General features: G+C 43.7%; 2 protein-coding genes across 12 annotated transcripts in view; both read left to right on the top strand.

Moving 5' to 3' along the window:
* The first annotated feature begins 27 nt into the window (after positions 1-27).
* Positions 28-5432, top strand: HTD2 (hydroxyacyl-thioester dehydratase type 2). Its single transcript, XM_061128247.1, has one exon. It carries the CDS (start codon positions 28-30, stop codon positions 532-534), a length of 507 nt encoding a protein of 168 aa, XP_060984230.1. The 3' UTR covers positions 535-5432.
* Positions 5433-6823: 1391 nt separating this feature from the next.
* Positions 6824-10369, top strand: part of PXK (PX domain containing serine/threonine kinase like) — an 80013-nt gene continuing 76467 nt past the window's right edge. For all 11 annotated transcript variants that reach the window (XM_061128234.1, XM_061128233.1, XM_061128245.1 and 8 more), the window contains exon 1: positions 6824-7012. In XM_061128234.1, coding sequence (XP_060984217.1) covers positions 6911-7012 — 102 coding nt within the window. In that variant the 5' untranslated portion in view covers positions 6824-6910. The remainder of the gene's footprint in view (positions 7013-10369) is intronic.

The raw sequence follows: 10369 nt of genomic DNA, 5'->3' as shown, positions 1-10369 counted from the left end.
TGTCGATGGAATTTGAGAGTGCTGAAGATGTTCCCAGTAATGTCCAACCATCGCCTCTGGTGGGGTAGGCTTCACAGGAGAGTCTGCCTGAGCCAAGCAGTGCTGAACAGGCAGCCCTTAGAGCGCATGCACCTCAGAGTTGGAGACCGGGCTGAGCTCAGGAGGGCCTTCACTCAGAGGGATGTGGCCACCTTCTCAGAATTAACAGGGGATGTCAATCCTTTGCACTTAGACGAAGATTTTGCAAAACACACCAGATTTGGAAAGACAATTGTCCATGGAGTTTTGATCAATGGACTTATTTCAGCTCTCCTCGGTACTAAAATGCCAGGGCCAGGCTGCGTGTTTCTTTCCCAGGAAATTAACTTTCCAGCCCCTTTATATGTTGGGGAAGTTGTTTTAGCTTCTGCAGAAGTGAAAAAGCTGAAGCAGTTCATTGCCATTATTGCAGTATCGTGTTCCGTACTAGAAAGTAAAAAGACTGTTATGGAAGGCTGGGTTAAAGTTATGGTCCCAGAAGCTCCCAAATCCTGAAATACGTCTTTAAAGATACAAATTCAGACATCAGTGTTGTTATTATTGAAAGCCTCAGGGGAAGACAGGGATTGCTGTTCTTCAGCAAGGACAGGCTCATAGACCTGTACTGGGGGAGAGGAGCAGGTAGAGAAATGTTCCAGTGTCCACTTATGTTTCACTCTGGATTAAGTATATTCATCATCTATCTAGGTTTTCAACACTGAAAAAAAAAAATAGGCAATTTCCTGGTGGTCCAGTGGTTTCACTGCCAGGGACATGGATCCAATCCCTAGGCAGGAAAGTAGGATCCCACAAGCCATGTGGCACAGCGCGCGCGTGCGCGTACTTTTCCTTTCTCCCCAAGCCACTCTAAAACAACAGTAAATTTGATCTTGTATATGTACACACACACACACACACACACACACACACGTGAATAGAGAAGATCAGAGGTGATTCTAAGGTTGCACATTGTTAACCAGGCTCCCATGAGGTGCCATTAAAAAAGAAAAAAAAAAAAACTGAAAAAAGTGTTAGGAAAGTTATCGTTTAGCTTAATGATCTACTTTTAGGATTTCAGACCTAATTAGATTTGCATTCATATAACACAAACCTACCTATATCTGTGTAGAATAAGAATTTACTAAAGTCACTGAGTTTATAAGTAGCAAGCATTTAATTATTAAAGGCAATGATGGAAGATAGGTCATCTTTGAACACCTGTCTTTTAACACTAAATATTGTTAGATCCTGTTCTTCAGCAGTTTCTGAATCAGAGTTTATTATAATTTGTTACTGTTTACACCAAGATGGTGATTTATTGACCCTTCAGTGTCTCTTGCCCTTCAGATGGTTTTCCTGTCACTGGGGGAGGGCTTATGTGCATCTTTGGACTCAGTTCTGTAAGCTCTCTTGGTTTCATCTATAAAGCAGGGATAACGACTCCATACAGGAGTGCTGGAGATGACAGATACAAATAGGTAAGAACAAGGCCCAGCCTCTAAACAGTAGCTCCTGCTCTTGTCATTCTCGTCTGTGAGCAAGGTTACAGGTTTCCTGAGTTTGGAGCTATCTGGCCAAAAATTAAAGAATAGATCAGTCTTTCAGTATGTCAGCCAATCTCCATTGGTTTTCTAAACCTGGAATAGATCTTGAGTGCAGTTTCTGTTTTAGCAATCCAGGTGATTTTCTCTCTCCCTTGAAAATATTTTGGGGGTCCCCACCCATTATATAAATAATACATGCTTTTATTAAAATAACTGTAAGATAAAAAATTGAAGGAACACTGTGGTGGCCAAGTTCTTAATTAAGAGTTGAGGGGTGTTAGAGAGGAAATGTGCCTAATTTGTTATTGCTGGTCATCCTGTACACAGCCAGCACTATTAAGACAAGAATCTATAGTAGAACATACAGGTAGTCCATCTGTGCTCTGTGGCTTTAGATGGTAGCTCAGACCACAGCTGGTTGCTTTGATCAGGAAGATAAGATCAAATTAATTGGTTGCATCTACCCACATTTCCTAGAAAAAAAAAATTTTCCTGCTGCTGGATCAGTAACTAGATTTCTTTTTATTTGTTTACATCAAGTGAGTGAAGTCGCTCAGTCTTGTCCAACTCTTTGCGACCCCATGGACTGTAGCCTACCAGGCTCCTCCGCCCATGGGATTTTCCAGGCAAGAATATTGGAGTGGGTTGCCATTTCCTTCTCCATGTTTGTCACATCAAGGGGATCCTTAAAACAGACTACTAGAAAGAATTGTTCTCATCACTAGAGGGCAGTGTTGTGTATAAATGAGTAGTTTAATATTGTACCACATTCTAGTTTGTGTTGGTAATGTGGAAAATACCAAAATCAGGATGCAGAGCAAGGATGCCATTATCATGAGTTTCATAATGGGAAGCTTATAGAGGTTCAGGTTCATCTGAAGAAGGTGTATGTTTAGGTGAAACATGATACATGCAGATAATTGGATGTCACATTGGAAAACAAAACGGAGAACTTGAATCACAAAATAAACACTTGCTGCTGAGACCATCTGTTCCTGCAGAATTCGTTCTCTGGGACTTAATGGCAGTCCTGAAGTATGGGTGTGCAAGTGGAGTGTGGTGTGATCATTGATACTATAAGTTACCATTCTTTCAATGACAAGCCAGGTTTGTACAGTAATTCTAATCCTTCAGACAGTTTTATGAAGTTACTGTTCCATTTTATAGGCAAGCCATTTTATAGGCTCTGTGATTTGCCCAGGGCTGTATAGCTAGTATGCAGTAGAGCTGGAATTCACATGGGCCTGCCTGGCTCCAGAGCATTTCTTTTCTCCACTACCCTGTGGGTCTTAAAATGTTCCCATACTGGAACACTATCAGTTTCTATAATAGTATCTTATGTTGCATTTGTATTTGGAACTACCATCGTACATAATTTTTTTTCTATTTAGAATATTCTAGATCTTATTCCCTGTTAAATTTTTAATGTTTTCCTCACTGTTACTTGATGGCTTCTACCAATACCTATCGCCTGCACTTTTTCTAAGTTGATATTTATTCAGTGAGTGTCTTCAGAACAGAATTACTGAAAGAGTTATTCTAAAGATGAAACTGTGTGCAAGTCAGGCGTTGTGGGGACTTGTGTATATGAGATCTGATGGATAGCTGATTAACAGTGTGTAACTTAAAGTAGCTTCTCAGGAATGTTTCCCTTTTTTTTTTTTTTGATGCTCCATAGATGTCATGGTCTTCTTTGATCTTTATAAACTGAAAGAAGATGGAACAGAGAATTAGGCAAGGATTTAGGGAAACTCTGTAAATGATGATTTGTTACTTTTACACTGAGCCAAGATTCTCAGACCACTTATGCTTTGTTAAAGCTGACTATAGCACAAGCTAGCTGGCTGGCTTTTTCATTTTGAGCTCTCTACAAGTTGCCAGAAAGAGTGACTCTTCTAATGAAAGCACGAGTGACTCTCATATAGGAAATCCTCTTGCAAGTAATTGAGAAGTGGCTTTGACTGTCCAGGGTCACAAAGAGAAGTGAGTACAAAAGTACTGACTGAGAGCAAGGCAGATAGTCCTAGTGCTTCCCACGGAGGAGCATTATAAGGCTGCAGTTCATAGGATGTTTGATCGCCACAGAAATACATATCCATCATAAGCAATTTCAGCCTAATGTACTGGAAAATTGCTTAACAGATTTTTGTATTTGATTAGAAACATTTCCACATTGGTGAAATGCCACTCATTTCTTTTTCTGAGCAGTGAATCTTAAGTAGCAGCAGGGAGAAAGCCTCCCCACAGCCACCGTTCGTCTTGCGTGTTCAGCTAGAAAAAGAAGAAACTGCTAAAGGCCCATTGGTGCCTCTTAGGTAACCACAGGTTTTCATTTTGTGCTGAATTATTAGGCATTTTTCTTTTTATGTTCTTAGAGCATGATTAAGAGACCAATTTACTCCCAAAGAAAATTGCTACTAAATTACATCTATTACGTTTTGACATTAAAACATACTCTTACCAAAGGTCGACAGTCATTGAGCGGCTGTGCAGCTCTGAATGCGTCATGTGCCGGCAGAGTTTATTAACTGACTCTGCAAGTGCCGTGAAATGACTCTGGGACTGCACTTGAGTCTCTCCAGGGTCCCGGATGTTTCACTCCCTTTGTCCTTGGCTTTTCTTCCTATGGATTACACACAGAGACCAGAATTTTCAACATCTTCAGAGAAATTTTGGTTTGCAGAAAAATCATAAGAAAACCTAAGACAAATGTGGACACTACATAAATAGAACAGAATTAATAGAAGGCTCCACAAACAGTCGATTTCTAGGCCACAATCAATTTCTTGGGTGGCTCTTAGTGAGGCCACAGTTCACATGACCTTATAAACCATGAGCAAAATTCCTCTGCGATGTGATGAAAAATTCCACTATGTAAGGGAAGTAAGAATAATCACAAGTGACTTGAATTTTCTTTTTTTTTAATGCAGATCATGAATATTTAAAGAAAGAAAATAATTCTGAGTGGGGAGGCGATGCTGCTTAGGAAGCACTGAGTGTTTCACTAGGTTCTGTGAGTTGATTTGTAGAACAGGTGCCAGGTCTGGAAGCGTCCTCACTAAAACTCATTATTTTCAGTCAGTCTGGCCAAATGTCAAGCCGTTAAAAAACCCGTGGACTATCTAAACATTTGGCAGCATACAAGAATATAAATCTTGCTTTATTTTCCCTTGCAGCCCTGAGTAGTTATGTATATAGCAACAGAAGTACTGCATATCTCATTTGCTTTACCCAGTATGAGACCGGAAGCAAAGTAGATTTGCTTCAGATCAGCTCTGGACTAGGGAGTTTCTCCACATTCACCGTGAGCCACTTCAAAAGCCAACTGGCTTTACAGACTATCATAGCCTAGTCTCCAGAGGATCCAGGGATCCAGTTAAGTCTAGGCTCTTCAGGGCACTGATTTGGGTAGATAAGATTATAAGGCTCTCTATAGTATTTATTCTCAGAGGCTTCAGGCAAGAATTCCTCGAGCACAGAAAAGCCTAGATTGAGAGTTAGTCTCTGGCTTCAGTCCATCAAATACATGATTTCTCACTTTCAGTTTCATTTCCTTAGTAAGGAAGAGGACAGGCTCTCCTTTGATGACCTTTGCAACCCAGTTGTATAATATTGTTATGTTTTTTCCTAAACATACAAGTAAAATATTTTTAGAGACATTTTGAAAAGTGCAGAAAAAATAGCATCATGATTCTGTTTGCTAAAGACCTTCAGCTAATATTTTGGTGGGCTTCCTTCTGATGTTTTTCCTATGAACATTTTAAAATCTTGAGATCATAAAATGCATATATTGGGTTTTCTTCCTACTTACTGTTGTATCTAGGGCATTCCCCAACATCATTAAATATCCTTTGATAATCTAACTTTTAATCTTTGTAAAATATCTATGATTGTATCACAATTTGTCCAGTCTTCTATTGTTAGATATATACTTTTGAGTGCTATGTATTTGCACTGATTCTGAGTATTTCCTTAAAATAATCTACAGGTGGGATTACTGGGTGAGGACATTTCGATGTGTGTTGTCAAATCCCAGCTGCTAGTGCCAGACCTCTTACATGGTTAAGTACTCAGTAAATAATTGTTGAGTGCATAAATGCTCCAATTTATATTCCCCCAGCAGTATGCAAGAAGAGCCTTGTCTCCGGTCAGCCCACATGATATGAGTAATGATTAAAGCCGAATTTTGGTTTCTGTGAATCTGGTAATGAAATAATGTATTTGCCTTAAGAAACATAAGTAAAAAGTGAACCCTCCCTAAGTGATACATAGTTTTAATAGACTGCTGCTTTATTATCTCCATGTTACAGATGGGGAGCTGGGGCTCAGAGGTGTTGGGTAACTAATTCAAGGGCACACAGCTGGTAATTCCAGCTTTCTCTGTTGTCCTGGGATGCTGCCCTGGCAGACAGCACTGTGGGTGGGTCAGGATTATGGCCTTGGGTTCAGGCAGATTGGGGCAGATTTGGGTCTGAGTTGATCAGAGTTATCTGGCTGTGGGTTTTGACGTTCTTGGAGCCAGTACGGTGGGATGGAGCACCCCAAGTCTGAGGTTGAAAGTTTGAAGGCCTGTGTGCTGAGCTTAGAACTGGGCCAGAGGGTAGAGACTGGGAGTTCTGGGCCAATGCCCAGGTTTTACGGGCTCCAGTTCAAAGAGCTTTGGGTCTGAGAGTGCTGGAGTCTTAGGGCTTCAATTCTGAGGGTCGAGCTCTTAGGTTTTTTAGTCTGAAGAGCCAAGTTCAAGAGCTCCCCACAAAATCTGAATTTGAGGGGCTTGTAGAAAGTTTGTGGTTCTGCAAGGCACAGCAGGAGAGTCCCATCCTGAAGGCCCTTTTTTCTGGGTCTTAGGGTTCTTTGGCCTGGGAGGCTTGATGGGAGAGGGTCAGTTGTAAGTCAGGGTGTACAGTTTTCAGGGCCTAATATGAGAAACCCATTAAGGAATGTTTGGGATTGTTTGGGCCTGAGCGTTCCGGGAGCCCAAGACGCCGTGTCTTAGGCTCTGAGGACCTCTGGGGGTGATGGCTTAGGGTGAACTGTCCCGAGGTCTGAGGCCGGTGCTGAGGGTATCGAGCTTGCGGTGCGCCCACGTGGAGCTTGGAGGCGCAGCTCCAGGACAGCTGTGACCGACGGTTTGGCCCTAGGACCCCGCGGGAGGTGGCAGCGCGAAAGCGTTGCCTGTGCCCACGGCCAAGGCGGCGGGGGCCTGTCGGCGCTAGGACCCCGCGGGCCCGGCGGGCGGCGGCGGCGGCGCGTGGGGCGGCGCGTGTTGACAGCGGCGGCGGCGGCAGGACTCGGCGCCCGCGGTTCCTGCCCCTGGTCCCGAGGCGGTGGCGGACCGGCGTCCCGGGATGGCCTTCATGGAGAAGCCGCCGGCCGGCAAGGTGCTGCTGGACGACACGGTGCCGCTGACAGCGGCCATCGAGGCGAGCCAGAGCCTGCAGTCTCACACGGTGCGCGGCCCGCCGGTCGGGGCGGGCGGCGCGGGGCCGCCCCGGGCCTTGAGAGGGTTGCGGGCGGCCGGGCAGGGTCGCCCGGGAGGGGCCCGGGGCGGGGGTCGGCGGTCCGGGCCGAGAGGGCTCGGGCGTGGCGTCGCTTATGGGCCAGGGTCCTCGGGGCCCAGGCGGCAGCCGAAGTCCTGAGGGGACGAGGGTGGTAACCGCAGCCCCTTGGGCCAAAGGAGTGGGAGGGGCTCAGCGGTGCCCTGGGAAGGGACTCCGAGTCGGGGGAGGTGAGGGACCCCGGGCCCACCTCGGGCCGGCTGCGGAAAGGGACCACTCAGGACCCACTCCCTTTCTCCTCTTTGGGGCGGCTGAGTTTCCCTCCTTTCAGCTGGGGATCCGAGTGGTGGGGATGAGGGTGTGCCGGGCCAAATGGAAGGATGACTTTATAGAGCCTACTTGTTGGGATGGTAGCGTGGCCGGTGTCTGAAGCCCCCTTGCCAGGTCAGCTGCTTGCTTGAGGCACGGGGAGATGGTGAGGGAGGCAGTTTGGGCTCCTGCTGAGGCAGGTGTTTGAAATTGCTCCTTCCCTTGCCTGACATGCTCTTTAGCAGGCAGTGGTAGCATTCAATTGAGTTTAAAACCCACTGGAGTAGCATAAAGGAGTAATAGGTCCTCATAGTAAACACAGACAGAGTTCATTTCTGTTACATAGTGTCTTTTACGGGTCTTTAAAACCGTGGTTGTTTTCATGTGCCTGTACCTTTTTTTTTTTTTGAAAAGCACACTGTGCATTATAATTTACCGGCAATAAACCAGCAACCTCCCCACACACACCCCCCCGCCCCCCGCCCGCCAAAACCAGGAGCTGCTAGCCAGTGGGACTTTGGGAAATAATGAATGGGGAGAAAGAGATTCCTTAGATTGTAATGTTTTGTTGGGTCACCAAATCAGATTCCGGCTCAGAGGCTTGTTTGTTTACCATTGCTGGGTGTTTGGGGTTCATCATCTGGAGCCTAAAGCCCCACAATAGCCTTCTGTTTCTCTTCTTGCTCAAGCTGTTCTGGCGACTTCAAAGACATCTTTTATTCTGTTGTATTAAAGTGGGACTTTTTTGAACCTCAGTTTCCTCTTCTGACAGTCATGCTTTGTAGGGCTTGGATCCTTCAAAGTGTTCACTTCCAGTCTAGGAAAATGATCATGTATTTTTTAAAGTGCATTTTATTTCACTGTGCATGTCTTTAATTCTGTTCTACAGACTTGTGAGAAGGCTCTGTATGGGACAGAATTTGTTAACCCTTCTGTAATTTGTGCCTAAGGGAATAGGGGTTAGGAGTTGAAATTTAGGACTGGGAATCAAGAATAAATTCTGCTATTTTAATTAGATTATTATTTTAACTTGACTATTGACCAGTACATCTTATAACCTTTCAGGGAGTGGGGTTGGGTCTTAGGCTTATTTTGTACTGAAAAGTCCAGAGGAGTTGATTATAAATGCTCACAGACTACTTCTTCCAGAAAGCATTTCATGGTGGATGGCCACTGCCCCACGCCCTGTGCTCACCTCCACCTTAACCTTGATCAGGTTATTTCTGTCTTTACTCTAGTTTTCCACTCTACCAGGCTATGAGAGGAGGGACAATTATTGTTCATTTTTGGGCCCCAGTTCCAGGCATCTGATAAGATTTCATGTGTCTGTTGATTGAATAAATGAATGAATTGTAACTGTCCTTCATCTTCTTTTCTGTTTGTGTTAAACTGGAGTGATAAAAAATTGGAATAGCATGACATCTGAGGCTCTACATTAAGGGGTCAGTGCTTCAGCAAAGTGGTGAAAGATGTCGTAGGATTCTGTTTTTATTGCAGAGGTTTTCTTTAAGAAATAAAATAATTTAGGGTAGAGAATGAGAGTTCCTATAATGATGACTGAACACCAAAGACAGTGACTCACAGGAGACACATAGAGGCAGATGTGGCAGAGGGAAAAAAAAAATGCAGCATTGTCTTGCGTAATTTTTGACTGTTCTATGTTCTTGTCAGTTTAGCTGTAAAATATGAGACTGAAAAATATTGCATCAGCCCTGAACTTTATTGAGAAAATCCTATGCTGATGCAAACTTTTTGGACTAGTAGAGTCTTAAGGGTAAGTCTCTTTAAAACAGGAACTGTTGGAAATTGTTTTGAAAAGCAGTAGTTGTTAAAAGTGGTATATAGAAGAAAAAGGCATTGTTTTCTGTTGGGAAGTTGGAAGATGGTTTTCTGGCTTGTTAGCTGAAGGGAGATGGTATCCCCAAAGTCAGAGGACCATCCTCCCTTTCAAATGCCAAATCTCTGTGAAGTTACTCCTTGACTGTATGTAGGACAAAAAGCTATGGAGAGGGTACATGGTAGACATCCTTTGGGTTGAACGAGGCAGGACCCTAATGTGGGTTTGGGGTGACATGTCCTGTGACGACATTGGTTGGGCAAGTCACTTAAGCCTTTTTTTTTTCTTTTCACTTAAGCTTTTTGATGTTTAGCTTAGTCACCTGTAAATGGGGTAATAAAATGCCTGCCCTGCCTGCTTCCCAAGGTTGTTGAGAAGATCAGATGAAAAAGTCTTTACGAAGTATTTGTAAAGTACATTCCTTCCTCCTTCCATCTATTCATAGTGTGGCCACATATATGCAAAGGGTTAAATACATTAACACGTTTTGATTGCAAGTAAGCTAATTTCTGGCCATGGTTGCTTTTGTTTATCAAGGTTGTTGAGCCTTGGGAAACAGGATTTATAGCAGAAAATGTTTTGTTCTATATGATTTAGAATTTATGGACTTGGGAGGGGAACATTCTGTGGATTGGAAAATAGAGATGCCAGAAGGATGAAGGGAACACAAGGTCACCACCAGAAAGGCATATTGGGATGAAAAACCGGCAGAAGGTGCAGGTTGGTAGGTGGTTCTGTGCCTGAATGTGGTTTGAATGATTTTGTTTTCACATTTATGGAGCACGATGAATTTAGCTTCAGGAAATAGAGCAGGCTTCTGCTGCAAGGAAATGAAACTTCCATAAAATCAGAAAGAACAGTATTTAGAGATGCTTTCAGCAAGGGGAGTAGGGGGTGGAAAGGGAAGAACTTTCCAGACAAAACAGATTCTAGTAAAAGAAGTCACCCAGGTAAATTGTGGGAAACTTTGGGAGCGTTATGAATGAAATATGTAAGTTCTCAACTACATGAAAGGGAAAGGTTTGGAAGTCGACAGACTGAAGAAAACTGCTTAGCTAGCTGAAATAGAAACCAGAGGAAAACCTCCAGTTTTGGAGAAGGTTGTTGTCAAATGTCTATATCTAATTTTTGCTGGTTACTATGCTGTAGTTTGATAGGTCTTA

The sequence above is a fragment of the Dama dama genome, chromosome 24 (assembly GCF_033118175.1).
Source record: "Dama dama isolate Ldn47 chromosome 24, ASM3311817v1, whole genome shotgun sequence".
Classification (NCBI taxonomy): Eukaryota; Metazoa; Chordata; class Mammalia; order Artiodactyla; family Cervidae; genus Dama; species Dama dama.
Note: the sequence above shows the minus strand (reverse complement) of the source record. Positions and strands in the feature narration are given on the sequence as shown.